Here is a 17,341-nt window from a genome sequence, read left to right as displayed (position 1 = left end):
CATGTGGATCAAATACGTTCAACCACGCATTCTACAGAGAAATTTTTCTGAAAGCTGTAGAACACAGAAAGAATGAAAACAAATGCCCGGATTTATTGGAAGGAGAACCGTACTCCCGAGAAGTGCGACGGCCTTCGATATAACGCTTCTAAACCAAGCAATGCATTCTACTCCACGTCAAGACAGAGACGCACATCACTGTGTGGTAGCTATCAAGTGTGAAAGCTTGCTAGTCCATACACGGGTGACAACCAGATCTTTTCGAATTCTTGTGCTCAAGAGGTGTACGAGAAAAAGCCCCGAGGAAGGGCACATTTGCAGATAAGATGCCACCCGTCAGGGATGTCCTTGAAACAATGATGTTCGGCGGTCAAAACAAGGATGAATACAGCGCTTGCCTCAGTTCACGCGGTTTGCGGCGATAGAGTGTTCGGAGTCTACTCGTACAACGCATGTGAATCGCTACTTCTATTCCTTCTGAAAGAATCTGTCGAAGCTATACTCACGAACAAAAGTTCAATAAGGGCACCTCCCCAGTTCTCCCTACCTAGCGAGAAGAATCGGACTCAGCAAGTCATGTTGAGACAGCCAACGGCACTGCGCTGCATAGCAGCGTCACCCTAGACATACTTAGTCTAGCTATAAGATTGGAAATCCTGCGGCCAATATACCTATCAGAGTCTACTAAATACTGACGTCGTCCCCGATCATTTGCATAGTCTGTAGTCAGCAACTCCTTCACGAAACTACCTGTGCCTTGTATGTGGCGTCTACAGTAGTGTGACAGAGCTATTTGTAGCTTGCAACGATAATGTGGGCACGTTGTCATCCTACCTTTTCTAAAAGGAAAACAAACCTCCAATCCTCAATGCAAAAGAGAACTCCACATGGGCGCTCATCCAGGAATTTCTGTTTCAGAGTAGCGCGTGGCTAGCTGGGCTTCCGAAAACAGACACAGCTAGTGGTCTGCCCGACTGAATCCGTTTCTGTTTCTCGAGACACTGAATGAGGCTAGGCCACAGACCTAGGCACAGATTCAAGTCATGCTCCCTGTCCATCAGGAGATATGCGGTCAGTTGTTGCTGCCACTTTTTTTTAAGTTGACCAAAGTGCCTCAGCGGAAAACTTTGTGAAAAGTCAACCAGTTGCATGTTCAAATCATATTGTGGTAATCTTTGCATCAACCGAGGTGACAGCCGGCTGAAGGCTGTGAGGACCAGGTTGCGACTTGTTTTAGCTAGTTGAAAAGCGCAGTGTTGATACGTAAAGTCTGTTGATTTGGTTGTAGTCGGCTTACGGCCGCAGAATAGCTACTGGGATCGGAAGCATCTCCTAGCATTTTCTGTGAGGTTTTTCAGCGACCTGTGGTACGTCTGCGCGTCCACATACGCAAGATGACGCTCAAGATCCGTATGATTTGTCTCGCCGCCGTCGGGGTGCTGATTGGGGGAGTCGCAATAACAACAGTTTTCAAGCCAGTAAGCCCGGAGTGTACCGTGCATTCTTTCAGCATAGGCCTTATATCTGCCGACGCACTTCGGATAAGGGCTTCACACTCAAGTTCCAAAGGTGAAGAAGGTGACGGGGAAAAGCACAAAGACAAGAGCTCTGAAGAAGGCGCAGGCGACCGTGACAGGGAGGAGGAAAGAGATGGAGAAGGAGAAGGAAGTGAAAAAGGACCTCAGCCTTCCCCGTCAGGGAAGCCGCTGCAGCGGCGGGACGCTGGTTATTGGAAAAAAAACTCGGATAGTGGCAAGCATGAACGTGTGAAAGGTCGAAAAAGAAAGTAGAAAGTCAGCACAAGAGCCGGCGAAGCAAGGGGGCCTCCGAAAAAGAAACCAAGTTGCGGTGTTAGGTGACACAGACTGCTCTCACCAATCAGGGGTTATGTGGAAGTGAAAGGGGAGTACGAAGAAGCGAACAGGGCCGATTGGAAGTCTTCTCCGTGACTGTGATTCGTTCGACTCGCTTTCGTAGTGTTTCCACCACGATATTTTGTGAACTTGCCCGCCCAAGGAGACATCCATCCCACTCGGGCTGTAGACGCGGATGTGCTGGTGTGCATCATTCCACGCTGGTTTCAACTAAACCCAAGATCCACAGGCCCATTGTTCGCTCACAAGGGACGATTCATGATCTGTTTTCTTAGGACTAGTTTTCGATAGCGGGAAGGCGCACAGTGTAACCCGTTACTTACTGGCACCGAAAGAAGTAGGATTTGTCCCTTTAATTGTTTTTCTTGTCTTTGTTGGGTCTGTGTGATCCCGTCTGCGTTCGCTTTCAACATGAGACGTCTCTTTCACTATGAAAGGCTGCGTCCCTCCAGGTTACGTGTTGACTCCTGCGCGAAACCTGAATCTGTGGATTGATACAATCAATAGCCTGAACTGTCAACAGCCCGGATGTTCCATCGAATGTTGCTGTTACGAATATAGCAACGGAACTCAGAAATGCAACTGACACATCTAACCACATGCATGCCCTATATCTTTTGAGCAAGACAAAATATGTACCTCAATCTGTACGCATAAACCTGAACCCCATGGAAGTACGTTTTCACGATCAGGAACCCCTAACACACCAACTGGCAAACGACGCGCACAGCCTTTCAACGGCGGCGAGAAGCGCTGCCGTTAGAAGTCCACGCGGCGCGACCAGCACCCCCCAAAACGCGAATAGAGGTAGTGCAAAACGCTAATCGAGAACACGGTCTGAGCGGAAAAGACATTTCCTGTACTAGTGCAAAGTCACTCAAGCACATATCATACTGAGGCACTCGATGAATGAGCGCAGATGCCACAATGAGTGCTGCACTGTTCCCCGGAACTCAAGAATTCTTTGCCTTCGCGTCAGGTTGCTCGAGAGTTATTCGATGGACGAAACCCGCGACTGACACTTGGTTAGAGTAGCATGCGAGACTTCCACAGATTGATGGCAATGTTGTGAGATTGATGTTATCAATGTGCGCCACAGAAGGCTGAAACAGAACAAAAGTGCTCGTGTTAACACGGCCAACTGCAGAATTTACCATGTAGGACTCGAGGTGCCCCTCCGCGGCGCATGGAAACCACCTACGATGCCGTATCTGTTTTCTGTCACGCAAATGGTGAGGTTAAGAAGCGATGCCGACTACCTGCGTTTATCTTTATTGTCTAGCTGAGCCCACATGTTCCAGGACTTCACATGTATGCGTTATACTACCTCCAGAGGCATGTGGCTTCGTCTCAGCGTTCCGTTTCGCAGGCTCTGCGGCGGTGACTATCTGTTAGTACCTCACGACCAACAACGTTTACCGCGAATTCAGCTGCGTTAGCAAAAAAATTTATCTCGTGTTTCACGAGCCATCATGATAAACAGGCAAAACGCGAACTTTCACACCCGATCTAGAGCAGTTTCAATGGTCCGCTGACGACTTGGTATAGGGTATGCAAGACCGTTGCAGCACGCGGAGCGACTTGCACACCAGCAGCATCAGTGTTTCAGTGAAGAGCGTTTTTGTATTCAATCCAGACACTGCCGATAGCAAGCCAGCATGGAAAAGGGCAGACAGCCAGGCAGACTTCGGCAAGGGTTGCATGCCAGTTGTTGCCGGACCACGTTGGCAATTGCTTGGCCTGTGTAGTGTTGAGGCTTCGCGGAAGCTTCTTAACGATCCCCTTCACAATTACCTTGGACATCAGAGCGAATTCGTAAACTATCCCGATCCTTCAGCACCGAAAATCGCACTTGCTTCCTCAGCTGTAGAGGCCAAAACAAAGGCAACCGTTTTCCCGTGTCAAAACATGCCCTTCCATACATTAGGCAAGGGAGGATCCCCTTCCCGTGGACGGTGCTCGAATTCGTTTATCCAGGCGGCTGCAGTGTACCCGCAAGAACGCTAGAAAGTAAGATCAAAGTATGATTGAAAAGCAGAAAAACTGTTTTCCTTTCTGGTGATGTACTCGTTTGACCGAACAATTCTGCGCGTTGACGGGGGGCCACACCGTTCGTGTCAGCAGGATGGTACTTGTACTAGCGAGCTGTCAACTGGAGATGCGGGGGAGCAGCGGCCGGCACCTTCCTTGTCTTGACAGTTCCATAGGAACTTCACGGTGGACAATATTGCTTTTGACTTCGCTATGATTAGGGGAAGCCACTACGTTCACGAGGACTCGGCATAACATTTCATCGGCGTCCAGTATTGAATGTGAGTGGCCCTTGGTTCGTTGTCTTTTCTTGTGAAGCAGCCGCTCTCCGCGTAACAGAGAACTCACAGCCAGCGCTGCTGCGGTGACCGCTGTCGTTTGAGTTTTACCAGAGCGGCCTGAGTCACTACCTTTCTCGGTTTTTTAAAACTCGTCTTTTTCCGTCAATGTTTTTTCCTCGTTTTTCTCTGCATTTCGCTCCAGGTGGGACCCTCTTCCGAGCTACGCCTTTCTCGGCGTACAGCAAGCCACAGATCGAGTTTGGAAGACAGCGTTGCCGTCAATCGTCGCAACCGTGGTTTGACGAGCCACGCACTGGGCGCCTTTTTTCCGCAGCGTTCGGCGCCGTTTTCTTTTTTGCATCTCTGCAGGTCCCCACTTCCCTCGGAGTCGTGCACCTTCTACTTTTGAATAACATTCCAGATCATGTCTATTAACGGATTGCGGAACCCTTCCTGTACCTCATATCGCGTAGGATCCTTGCGCATGTTCTCTGGCGCTGTCCGTGCAATAGCGGTTTCCCCGACCACCCTTAGGGACAGTATTTAATATTATTTGACCAGCATGCCTGAGGTTAACTGCCTCGGTGCAGAACCTGCATTCTGCAACCCCTCCAAATGTATTTTCAACCTTCGTCTCCGTGGGGCCTCTCCTCTTGTTTCCATCTTTGTCTTGACTCTTCTTGTCGCTGCGCCAAAGTTGAGTCCTCAGTGGGCCACCGCGACGACCGTTTTAAAGGACCAGGGCTTCCATGCGGCAATTCACCATTTGGGAAATAACAGGGAAGGGAGGCGCCCTGAGTCGTCTTCTTGGGGATTCTCAGGTAACCTGACACACGCTCGTGGGAGTAGGTACTACAGTGTCTCTGTTCATTCGATTTCACTTACACCGGAGTGAACACGCAAGCTCATTGAATAAACGTAGAGCGCATGTGGAGCTGGAAGAATAGGGATTATCCCCGACGGACAAAGTGTCACGTGAAACAGATCACGAATGGCACTTGGTTCTTGAGGCAGTGCTTCAGCTAGCCACACTTTCAACGATTCATTTTCTCACACAAGATTTCGCGCAAAACTCGATGTGAAGCGGACAGTGATTCGCTAAGGGGCTCTGTGTTTGTGTGTCACTTCCACTGAGTTTTTTTTTTGCATGGGGAGAAGCGATGTTTTGTCCAATAGTATGTGCTGCTAGAGTGACTTGGGAAGCCTCTGGTGAGCGCCTACTGTGTATCCACAAATGAGAACTGTACAAAGTGTTCTAGCACAGGGAAACACGTATGAGAATGGTTGGATCATTTCCGTCCTATATCATCCACCTGAACCGCCCCCCTGACGCTGTACTCGTTCGACTGCTCGGGTTGCTTATCGTTTGCAGACCAGTCTCCCTCAGCTCCCAGGTTTGCAGCAATCCCGAAGTCAGTCGAGCTGTCCTCTTTCCTCCAGACTGATGCCTCACCCTCCAGCGGAGGCATCTGGGCTGGCGTAAAGAAATACGTCGAGCTCGGCACCAGTGGCGAGCGGCACGTAGCCCAAGATGATAATGAGAAAAAGACAACGAATGGCGATACTGCTCAAGGGGACATGCCTTCGCAGGAAGGTGCCACTGCGGCAGAAGCACAGCCGCAAGAAGCAAAGGAGTCGGAAGATGCATTTTCACACGAAACCACAGGAAAGGTGGAGACAGAAACGGAAAATAAATCGGAAGTGTACCGCCACATGGCCCAGGAAGAGCTACGAAGCGCCAGGGCCGATTTGGTCAAGCAAACAAACGGAACACCGGAAGAGTACGAGGAGACAGGAAGCTTTCCTTCCCTCTGTGGGTCATGGCAGGTGAGGATACACACGGTAGATACCGGAGCAACCGTTGACATCTGTGGGGGTTGATTTTCGCCGGCATCTTCAGCTAGGACGACTGAGACAACTTCACAGAGACAGTTTCTTTCAGTCCAACTCAGATGCCGTGAAAAGTTCTCTTTCGCTTTCATTTACGGGCTCCTGTTGTTGGGGAAGGGAACGAATGGAACAAGTGTCGAAGTGTACCTCCGTAGTTCTATTATTTGTACAGCAACGCGCATGGAGCACATGCGGACATTTACATCATCTACGTATCGGTTTTGAAACCGCTTCTCCCCGAATTTCACCGTTTTGTTGTCGCAGCTTCCATGGTTCCTCGTGCTGCACACCTCATGAGTTCCTTCCTCTGCCTTGAATCTTTTTCGTTATTGCCAGGAATTTGGTGTTGGCTTTTTGCGCTTTGCTTGCAGACAGTACCGTCTTCGCCGCACTTCTCCTCAAATAAGGAGTTCACGCGCTACAGCCAGCAAAATGCCAGCCTTTTGGAAGGCGAGTCGGACACAGCAGATCCCTTACCGTATCCAACATGCCAGTGGCTACCGCGACGCGGCATTCACATTTCCGAGAGGCGTACTTACGGGTTCAAACCAAATGTCGTCAGCATAGAACGCCTCGAGTTCCATTCTGAAGAGGGATGCCTACCGAAACACCTGGCAAAAGGTATGCATGGTAATTCGAGGCAGCCTCCTGACACAAAAACAGTGGATGCCGTATATCTCCAGACACAATTCTTTGTGTACTCCGTTCCTCGACCTAGCTAAGGGAACACCCGCCTGAAGTACTTCACCATGTTTGCCAAACATCTCGTTTTTTCTACCCATAATCTATCTAAACGGAAACAGGATACACTACTTGCGCAAGGAGTGTCAACCGAATCTAAACACATTGGTTGTGCAGGGGATAAGTGTGTAGACTTGTCAGGGTCTGTGTCAAAATGCAGGCTCGTGGTATTCAGAGTCTAAACACAGAACAGCGACGAATCAGCTACTGATTCAGGCGAAACCGTCCATAATCAATGACAAAAGCGCCTGTTCCTCATAACGCAAGCTATCACAGTATCTCCCGAAATGCGATAATCCTGTGGTGAGGAAACAGGGCTTGAAACAGATTTCACCACTTTTGCGTTTGTGTTGGGAGACTCATGTCAGGCCTAAGACTTGTTACTCGTGTGTGTCTGTCTGCAGTCTGGCGTTACTCGGGATACTGGGACCCGCAGTCTGCGGCAAAAGATCCGCAGACGAAATCAGAGGAAATCCCAGCAAAGGTAAACGTGTCGGAGTCCGACTTCTTCACTCTCTCGATCAAGGAGTCTGTTTCAGTCTCCGAACGTTTATCCCGTCTTGATGTTCCCCTTTCGTGAAACTTTCTGTCGAGTGGAGACGGCCCTCTCAAGAAACGCGTGATTCCTCGATCCGTAGAACGGCGCCAACTGGTAACAAAAAGTGAATGTGCCTCTCGCTGTCTTTGCAGCTTTCCTGGTCAAGAGTAAACATCAAGATGGAAGTCAATGCTCTATCGCGCTCACAGCACCTGGCGCCACCCGATGCGCGTTCAGGGGAGCCGACGCCTGTAGAGGCGGAGTGCTTGGGCGATGGAGACCGCATGTGGATTCCGCCGGTAAGGCACATGCACTTGGATCTTCGAGACACATGCACGCGACCTCACGGAAATTTCCTTTATTCTCAACCAGTACCACCTGAGTTCATCATCACGCCTCAAGAGATCCCCGTCAGCCACGAAGTGTTGGCGCATCGACTCAAACGCCGACTGCGGGCACGGATGAGTATTCTGCAACGGAAACACACGAACTCTCCTGATGTGCCGCGCGACGTCTCTCTAAAATCCGAGGCGGAGGAAGCGATTGCAAGCAAATGGACTGACGCCGTTGACCAGCGATTCGCCACCCGGTGGAGAGACTACTTGGTTCAACAGAACCTTTGGATCGAGTAAGGCAGGTCGCACCTCAGGTCCAGGAAATGCTCGTTTTCCGTGGTAGAAGAACGAGGTAACTCGAAGTGAGGGAAGCTGCACTTCCGATAAATTGTCGTTTTGGGCATTTGTGCTCGCGGGTATGCAGAAGTTTCGAATCAGAAGAGCGATCGTGAGTTTGATGCCACTAGCAACACATGCTGCGCTGCACAAAACGCTATCCCATGTTGGACTGAACGACCAAGACGACCAACTGCCTGCATTGTTTTTCGCGCGCGAACCCAGCAACGTGTGGACGCAAAATCTTTACATCTGTTGTTTTTCTGATGCGGGTTTTGCAGAAAAGTGTGCCAGTGGCATTTGCTCCGAGAAAGCTGTTTGGTCCCGCCTCCCTTGGCAGGTCCCACTCCACCGGAACATCACAAGGATAAAGGAGACGGCAAGAAGGAGCACGAGAGCCAGTGCTACATTCCATCAGTCCGACACTCTCTGACCCGAGAGAATGGCATTGACTACCTCGATGTTCCTCTGTTTCCTTTTACCGAAGACGCTGAACACGGTCAGTCACACATTTTAATTTTCACTTTCACTGCGATGTAACGACAGCTGAGCATGATTCGACGAGCCATTCGGTGATGTAAGTCAGCGCCTTTAGTATGAAGACAAGATGAATAGAGCCTCGAACCAGTGGCACCAAATCGAGTTGTATGTCCGTAGCTTTGTCTCATCTGAAGTACGTAGGTTTTTGCTTCGCTATTTCGCGTGCGTGCAGTGCGGCTACGCAAAGTCGGCGGTTGTAATCCCCACTTACAAGTTGACTTACGACAGAACAAAGACGCTAGTAAATTGGCTGAAGAACAGGAACGGCACTCCGCAGACGAAGAGTTAGCCTCCGTTGCAGTTACTTCGAAGAGTATTCACCCTCACAACCACGCATCGTCGCCTGGTGTGAATCAGGGTGCCGCGGGAGGAACCGCGATTCCCGTGCCCAGTGTAACGGATGCGAAAAACGTTAATACACATGAACGTGCAGAAAACGCACCAGACGCTGTTGCACCGGAGATGCTGGCTCAGAACGTCCCGACTGATGAAGCTGGGCAGCAGGACGCAGCCAAGCTCGGCAGTCAAGATGAAGCAACTATCAAACCTGTGGCACAACAAGACATCCCGGTGGAAAAAGCTACCTCCACAGATGCGACAGAGTCGGTTGAAACGCCTGTTGAGAAGATTGGTGAAAACTCGCAGGAGGAGCCTGCGGCTGTCGAGCAGCCGTCGTCAGTAGAGGGACAGACGGAGCCAGACCAGCAGCCCAGTGACGAGGAAGCCCAAAAGGATGGTGCTGAAAACGAGACACCAGAATCTACGGGTGAAACAGCAGAGACACCAGCTGCAGAGATTCCAGAGCAAGAAGCAGAGAGTGCAGCTCCCGCCGTCGATGCTAGTTCGTCGGACGCAGCCGGTCCGGCAGCCACAGAGGCACCCGACCAGGAGACGGGTGAAGCAAACGAGGAAGCATCTTCGGCGACAGAAGACTCTTCTTAATAAGGTTGAAGGATGAGCCGACCTTCAAAGGGAGCTCTTTTCTATAGCCAAGAACATTCATTAACTGATAGGACAGCTACTATGCTGTCCCACGGTGTGTCATTCGAATCCACTAGGGTTTTCCAAGCGTCTTTCTGATGCATATGGGACGGGCAGTGACGGGCTGCTAGCGACTTTTTGCCTCTTTTTTCTGTCACATCGGCTTACCCTTCAAAATGTACTGAAGAGAAGTATTTTTATTTTTCATTGATTTTTGTTTTCTTTTTCCAACGCGGCTCGCAGTTTGCGTAGTGCTATCAACTCTGCGGTTGCATCATGCTGCACTGTCACCTAGCCGGACGAGGAATAAGTGAATCCTCAGTCTACTCCGGATTCGGATTCACAAAGCAGAAGGGAGGGTTTGGCCATGACTTGCAGGTTTCGTTTAATAAGTGTCATGCAGACACGGCGACAAAACATAGCAGTGGCACCACGAAACTCCGGTCTACAAAACAGTCTCTTCTGTAGATAGTTTACGCTCGTAGTGGAACACACCTGAATACACTGCCAGACTCCGTCTGCAAAACCCAAAAGCCCTAAGAGAATGGCTTGAGCACGAATGTGGATATGCCGTCGAATCAGAAAGGAAACTTGCTTTTAGCTCTACGCCAACTGGTATTATTATTGCCTTTACGAACACGCACTGTGTGAAATAGTGGACAAAATATATCCAAAGAGAAGCTTTGGTTTTCCCTAGTCGGAGGCGTGAAGTGCTGTGCTTTCTTCCTGGTAGAACACAGAAATCATGCGACAGAGCAGACGTTGTCTTATTCATCCCTTTTGCATTTCAGAAAGCCTCCGCCGGTTCTGTGTTCGTTTCGTTCGATTGTCTAGAAGCATGAAAGTGATCAACTAAGGGAGCTATTACCTTTTTATTGCTTCAGTTCTCTCCAGGCAGGGAAGCGTCAAGTTTCAACCAGAATACGGTAATTACGTGTTCAGTGACACGAGCGTTGCACATGCGGTCATGCTGTGTACAAGGAAAACATGAGTCTGAGAATAGGGAATATATCAGGAAACCCCCGCGTAGTTTCGCTTCCCAAGGCTGCCTCTATTAAGCCTGCGGGGAAACTGCCGGCCCCTCCCCCCCCTCCAGCGAGCCGTCTCCGGCGCGACCGAAAGAACCCCTCTCTCACACTCTCTCGTTCTCTCAGATATATAAAGCCAAGTCTCCTTCAACCGAGATGAAAAACGTGGCTGGTCAATTTTGAGTGGATCTGGAAATACACATTCCATTGCTTTAGCAGAAAAGACTTACGGTGATTAATAGTGTCAAAACAAATGTCTTGTCATATCCTGTGAAGCCCTGAAAGCACTGACATCACGTCCGTCGAGCGGTTTTAAACAGACGCGTGTTTTGTGTAGCAAGGCCCAACAGGCGGCCCATTTTCACTCTGCTTGCGGTGTGTCCCGATCGTACACGACCGCGACCGACAGAGCATCTGTAGTGACGGCTTCATTTGTGAAAAAAGGAGAGAATTTGCACAGTGTTTGCTAAACCAGCTAAACTTTTGCCAGGGCACCCTTTCGATGAGAGGTCTGAGTTTTCTACACGCGAGCTACATGGTCTACGAGAACAGGGAAGCAGACGTGGTACAAAATGGGAGTCAGCTAAAACAAATTTGAATTAGTCAAAAGCAATGCGGTCAAGATTGTACAACGCTCTGCGCACATGTTCCACAGAGAATCTTTCATCGAGACGTGTCGAGGAACGGCGCTCGCCACGGATGACAGCAGAGGGAGAAACGAGGAAGAGCGTCTAGCCACGAAACCACGAGAAAGGGTAACTCTGTGTGTTTTTTCACTCTGCACAATAACGTGTACAAGACAATTCAGAATAAGAAGGCGAGCAGGAAAGAGGTTTAAAAAAAGCGGTCCGGGGAACAACGACGCCAACATCCATCTCTCCCTCACGTGCAAGCGAGCGAGGGCACAATCACAAGATCACAATGGAAGGGAGAGGCGCGCACGCCTTCCCGCACACATTTGCAGCATTGACTATGAAAGTGCAGATATGCATTAGCGGGTACATGGCTACGTATGTGGAAGCATAAAAACACATGCACGCGTAGACTTTGCCAGAGAATCAGACAAGGAACAGAAATGGGGACCCGCCGTTTCCTTCTTGTCGGAAGTGGCGTAGAAGAGTCGAGGCACCACGGAATGGCCTTCCGGATACAAAAAAACGGGATTGTTTCGGCGCAAAAAATCAACTGAACAGCTCGCGAGCTCTTTACGAACCACCAGACTGTCCTGTTCAGCGAGGTTCCTCCCCAGTCCCACATGAAAACGACGCTGGACTCATCTACCTTCCGCATGCCGTCCGCGTTCAAAACAAAACGGATGCCGCTGCATCCCACAGAGACTCCGGTTCGCAGAAAGGTTAACTGCTTCGGTGAATCTGCGTTGAGAGTTACCCTTAATGTCATAGGAGAAACGGTGAGCTGCGCGTTTTCGTCCATGATTTCCTTCGCTCCCTCTCTAAGCCCCGCGCCGTCTGCTTTCACGTGAAGAGACAGCCACATCGGGGATATTCTCGTCTTCAGTGTTGGCTTCCTTTTGCATCATTGCGGCCTTGCCCCGATGCTTGAGCTCTTTAGGCGCACTCTCGCCAGCCCCCGAGTTCGCACTCTTTCCACCATTAACGCCGTCTTTCCTTTTGCACGCCTCCACCCGGAAGCAAGAAATTTCCAGAGACGAGCAGACATCGGAAACGCTTGTGTACAAGAAGTCGGTGAGATAGGCCACGTTCCAAAGGCTCACCAACTGCAAACCACAGCGCACGGAGACAACACCAAAAATACATTTCGGGCGACACTTTTCCCCGCCGCCGCAACCAAGGGACAGAAAGGGGAATTCGCGGAGAACCGACGGACTCTCCAAACTAGGGTACGTTCCCGTTACAAAGTCCATGTCCCTCTTCCCGGGGAAACCTGATAAACTCTGTTGAACTGGAGTCCAGGAAGTGCACAGATGAGAAATCGCAACATACACAAGACTCGGTGTCTAAACGTATTTTCTCCTACACAGACACCCAAACACTCCACACAGGCTACCACATCGCCTCCTGGTTTATCCCTGCTATGTTCGCTCTAGAGCACCCTACGTTCTCTGAAACTGCGCAAGTATCTGAAAGTGCCAGTCCCCGGAGAATGGCCTCCTAAAGACTTGGCCGAGGCGAAGAATCTGCACTGACGCGAACGAAATCTAGAGCATCTCCGACCGTGTCAGGACGAGAACTCTGAGCAAAGATTTGTGCAAGCGCCTTTCTGCGGCTTACTGTGAGAAGCGCGTAGCGGTGCTCGCGACACCAGGGGGAAGTGACGATGCCAGCGGCAGCGAGGAAGAAAGGAATTGCGGGGGCATTAACGAGTTTAAATGGAAAGCGACAAGTCGCACTGAGGCAGATTCGCAACAGCAGAATACTGTACGAGGTTGTCACTGTGAAGTAGATGAGGCCCGGAGACGTCCGCGCTTCCCAAGGACCCTCAAGACCTGCAGGCAGCACACCAGACAAGCAGCGAAGACAGTTGCACGAGAGCAACGCGACGAAAAATCAAGCTCGGCAACCAGTCCCGGAAAGGAGATACACTGAGGAGAACCAGAGATCTTGAGAAGGCGGAAACACGGAAGAAATTTTGTTTTCTGAATCCGAAAGGCACAAATCGCGCCGCAGGCGTCCCGTCAAGCAGTGCAGAAACGAAAAAGCACGAACTGTATTCAACTTGCACAACTAATAGAACTATATGCTGGTGAGTCTCTACAACTTGTAGGAGTGCAACAGGTCTGTGTGCCTACTTCTAGACAGGCTGCCATCACGTGATGCGCCAAAGCTAGGAAAATAACAAGACAGCAGATGGCGATCCGCCAAGAAACCTGCCAACGCAAGCAGGGACCCCGACCACCTGGAAAGACGAAAGCCCCTCCCTTTCTACCCGACGTCTCTGCTTGGCAGACTCCACAGTGTGGGAGGTGGAGGGCAAGGAAAACCGCGGAAGGTTCAGCGAAGCTGTCCCGCGTCAAAGAATTATTACAGTATTCAATCGCGAATCTCAGACCACAGTTCTCGATCAAAGAGGGACAACACAAATATCAGAAAACCACCGCTTTGGAAAGATGTTGTCTTAACCCCGAGAGCTTCAGGGAACAAGAAAGACTTATGCATCGCAGACACCCGAAAGCTCAGAAACTTAAAGGTCCGACTGTTTTCAGAAGTCGGCACATTTGCGATGTCTGAAACGCGAGCGAAAGTCTTCTGTGTCAAGAGCTTACATGTGTGCCACAGAGCCCCTTGAAGAGCCATGTAGCCAACGAAGCCCGCGACCTGGCATGCAGCCAAGCGTCGTTTCGGAGCACGTGCAATCCCCATGACGATATCGTACAGGAGAGCTGGTACATTGCTGCAGAGATCACCCAGAATTGATAAATGTTTAATTTTATATGTCATACCGAAACGTAATTTATTGATGCTGAAAATGTATTTAAAATAATTATTTTACCGCTTTCTCGTCAGGAAAATCCACACTCAATAAGAATAAAACGACATTCACTGTAGACCGACACGTTCCATGTTCAAAGAAAAATGTCGCGTCGTCTCCTGTCAGGAAGACGCTTTCCGTTATCCTAGGCGGAGATCGCGACTCTTCTATATCTTCCACACAACGTCAAGATCAGAATACGGTATACAAATATGTATATATATATATATATATATATATCTTAGCTTCGGTGTCCGTCGCTCATTGTGGTGTCGAACGTTTTAGTATTCGCTGCATGCAAAAAATGTTGTTTGCCTAGGCTGGCGTGTCGAGGCTTGTGAGTCGGACTCACCAAGCAACGAGAGCTACCTGGACCAGGAAAAGGCCATTCAGCTCTGTGTGGAATATGTTCATGACGGAACCGACAACGTCCCTGCACAACGAAATCCTCACAACCAACTTCGCTTTGCCATGGACCTGACAGTACGTCACGCACATCAAGTATAGTGGTGGTCAGCGTATGTTTGAAAAAAAACATTCGTATGAAAGCTGGGCCAATGACCTATATGCATTTTGACAGGCTCCTTAATGTTAGTTTGCACCGAAGACTTTGGTCCACCCATCTCTCTAGATCTATCTACGTCTATACATATATACATATATATATCAGGGATCATGGATCTGGTAAGACAGGTAGGGGCCGGGGTAATCTCGCGGCGACGAAAAAAAGCGCAAAACGCCCCTGTCAAAATTTGAACGCTCGAAACAGCTCTTCGAGGAGACACCACGCAAGACACATGCATGCAGACACCCCGCTCAGAATCTGGCAAAGTGACATTTGTTTCTGCACCGTTCCACACGTTGTGAAACCGAACGGAGGAAGTAGTGAATCGAAGCACACGGTGATTACGTCGCTTCCCCAAGAACTGACACGCGATCTTCTACTTCTTAGTGCCATTCTATTATGTGTGGTAACTCAAAGTCTCTGTGCTCAAGTCGGTGATGATGGTGTATGCTACACAGTCTACCCTCCATTGAGTACGAGTCTGAGGTTCTCAATCCTAGAGCTACTGACTCGGCATGCTGCTTTGCAATAGACAAATCCCATGTTCGCCTCTTGTTCCTTCGAAAAAAGAAAGACAGCCCGGCTTCTCTACAGCTTACTGGAAGGGGGAAGGAAGCAGCTGCAAGAGGTTGTATTTCCACACCCACGAGCCGACGGTTCCGGAAATCAGCGCCATTCCCATGACCTGACGGAACGCGGAAGCGAGAAACACCAAGCTGAAACGAGCTAGGTGTATAGACAGCGGAGCTCAGCCCTTTGGCAAGACGCCTGAGCACTCCAAATTGACTAGTTCGAGGAAGGGAACTTCCAAAGTATGACATTTGCTCCGCATTTTTTTCAGGACTTACCCCCATTTGCGCCTCCGTCACACCAATGAAGCCTGTGGCCGCGTAAAACACGTGGAAGTGCAGTTCCCACCACTGCATAAAGGAACACGAATCAGACGTCGAATTCTGTAAACCCCAGTCTCCGTCAACCAGAGGAAGAAGTGTGCATGCAACGCTCTCCAGTACGCATCACTCGAGTTGCAGTCAGTGAAACTTCGACCCGTGTGCACGCAAAGAATGTTGAATTCCAACCTCCATTGGAGACTAAGACGCCGGAGGTCGGCAAAGATGGAGCTGCGTGGTGTTGTCCGGTGAATGTGTTTGAAGGAGACAGATGCTCGAAAGAGACCGAGAGAAAACACGCTGGCCAGCTGACCTCACGACCACTATTCAGAGGGTACGTCCTGAAAAACCGAAGCACCAAGACTTCGTAGAGACCCCAGGACTGGGCGCGAAACTGCGCAGGCCAGTGAAGATCTTCGGACGCGTCAAATGATGGAATTGAAGCGTCTTTCAGAGACACACGTGCATGCGAAAACCCAGCAACAGATAGAGGCGCCCGGAAGCAACGCCCCGCCAAAACAGGCAGTACCGTGGACTAACTCGTAGCGACAGACACCCTTGTGTGTTTTTGTTGACAGTAAGGACCGCCGAAAAACGAGAAAGAATTTTTATCTCGAGTTTTTCGAAAAAGATGCATGCGCGGGATGGAGAAAAGAAAGACAAGTGGCACAGGCAGGGAAAACGGGCTGTCGTGGTCTCTCCTGGATGTACCGGGAAGTCCAGTCAGTCGAGGTGGTAAAACCCGTAAAAGAGACGGGAATTCCACGTTCAAAAAAGAAGCCGCAAAGTAAAAAGCTCGCCACCTTCTGCTATTTTTATGTACAGATTCATAAAGCTGGAGCAAGAGCTTTTGTCGGCCGCTGACAATTGGCTGACGAAGGCGCCTACCATGTAGATGAACTGGAGTGCCTGTGAGCTCCACATGGCTATCGCGTGTTGTGTGACGCCTGTCCCGGCTGTAATGACAGCGATGCTGACAAGAGTGAGGGGGGTGGTGAGCATGATGTCGCATCCATGGTCGAAGAGCTGTCCCAGGGGGGAACTGAGGCCGTTTCGTCGCGCGTGTTTTCCGTCGATTGCGTCAAAAGTCTGGTAAAGGAAAAAGAAAAGGGCGACTGCAAGATAGACCCACCGAGGTGCTTCTTCCGACAACGTCGGTGAGTAGGTAAGCTGAAGCACAGCCGCGCCGATGGCGCAGAGAAAGCCGACAACTGTCAGGACATTTGGGTGGACTGTAGGGGGGACGAGGGAAGCGACAAATTCCCACCACGGGTTCATGACCTTGTCCAAGGGTGTGTAGCCTCCAGACGAGTACTTGTAGCTGTGCAAATTTTTTAGCCCCAGAGGGGGAATGTAGTGTCCAAACACCATCTCGGCGGTTCGGTGAAGGACTGAACACGAAGGACAGGCGCGCGGAGGCAGCGGAAACGAAACAGAGGACGATCTGGGGGGACGCAGCAACGGTCACATCCACCCCTCGTTTCTCCCCGCGGCGCCTCTACAGGCAGTAGGGCGTCTTCTTCGATGAAGAGTCAACAACAGGGCCGCTTCTTCTCAGCACCGAAGGCAGTGCACGCAGAGGCTTGAAATCTAGACAGGTGAACGTTTGCCGGAGTGGAGGGGAGGACAGGGACTGGACTTGTCGCTATTCACGAAACCCCGCGAAGGAGTGCGCTGTTCGTCGACTGGCACAAGCGACACCGGTTCGACTTCCCGTTTGTCGGTACAGCAGAGTTCACTCAACGGCGAACGCCTGCTCAGCAACAAGGGGGAGGAAATTGTCCAGGAAGGCCCCGCCCCTTTGACGCCGTGCTCCACGGTTTCTTAACACAAGGCAGATGGGACTACACGACGACCCAAC

General features: G+C 50.4%; 3 protein-coding genes across 3 annotated transcripts; 2 read left to right on the top strand and 1 right to left on the bottom strand.

Annotated features, from left to right (window-relative positions):
* Nucleotides 1-865: 865 nt before the first annotated feature.
* TGME49_261740 (hypothetical protein) lies at nucleotides 866-2,484 on the top strand. Its single transcript, XM_002365265.1, has one exon. The coding sequence runs from the start codon at nucleotides 1,395-1,397 to the stop codon at nucleotides 1,788-1,790; it is 396 nt and encodes a 131-aa protein (XP_002365306.1). The 5' UTR covers nucleotides 866-1,394; the 3' UTR covers nucleotides 1,791-2,484.
* A 2,264-nt stretch (nucleotides 2,485-4,748) lies between these two features.
* Nucleotides 4,749-9,508, top strand: RON10 (rhoptry neck protein RON10; the record flags this gene model as incomplete). The annotated part of the gene is made up of 7 exons (XM_018781272.1): nucleotides 4,749-5,007; nucleotides 5,559-6,013; nucleotides 6,448-6,697; nucleotides 7,222-7,301; nucleotides 7,508-7,983; nucleotides 8,308-8,525; nucleotides 8,739-9,508. The coding sequence occupies 7 exons, from the start codon at nucleotides 4,749-4,751 to the stop codon at nucleotides 9,506-9,508; spliced, it is 2,508 nt and encodes an 835-aa protein (XP_018637107.1).
* A 1,648-nt stretch (nucleotides 9,509-11,156) lies between these two features.
* TGME49_261760 (CDP-alcohol phosphatidyltransferase superfamily protein) lies at nucleotides 11,157-16,851 on the bottom strand (the record flags this gene model as incomplete). The annotated part of the gene is made up of 7 exons (XM_002365267.1): nucleotides 11,157-12,313; nucleotides 12,828-13,042; nucleotides 13,820-13,947; nucleotides 14,378-14,458; nucleotides 15,190-15,275; nucleotides 15,439-15,510; nucleotides 16,369-16,851. The coding sequence occupies 7 exons, from the start codon at nucleotides 16,849-16,851 to the stop codon at nucleotides 12,029-12,031; spliced, it is 1,350 nt and encodes a 449-aa protein (XP_002365308.1). The 3' UTR covers nucleotides 11,157-12,028.
* Nucleotides 16,852-17,341: the final 490 nt, after the last annotated feature.

Source organism: Toxoplasma gondii, chromosome VIIb, assembly GCF_000006565.2.
Source record: "Toxoplasma gondii ME49 chromosome VIIb, whole genome shotgun sequence".
NCBI classification, from domain to species: domain Eukaryota; phylum Apicomplexa; class Conoidasida; order Eucoccidiorida; family Sarcocystidae; genus Toxoplasma; species Toxoplasma gondii.
This window is presented reverse-complemented; position numbering and strand designations above follow the sequence as displayed.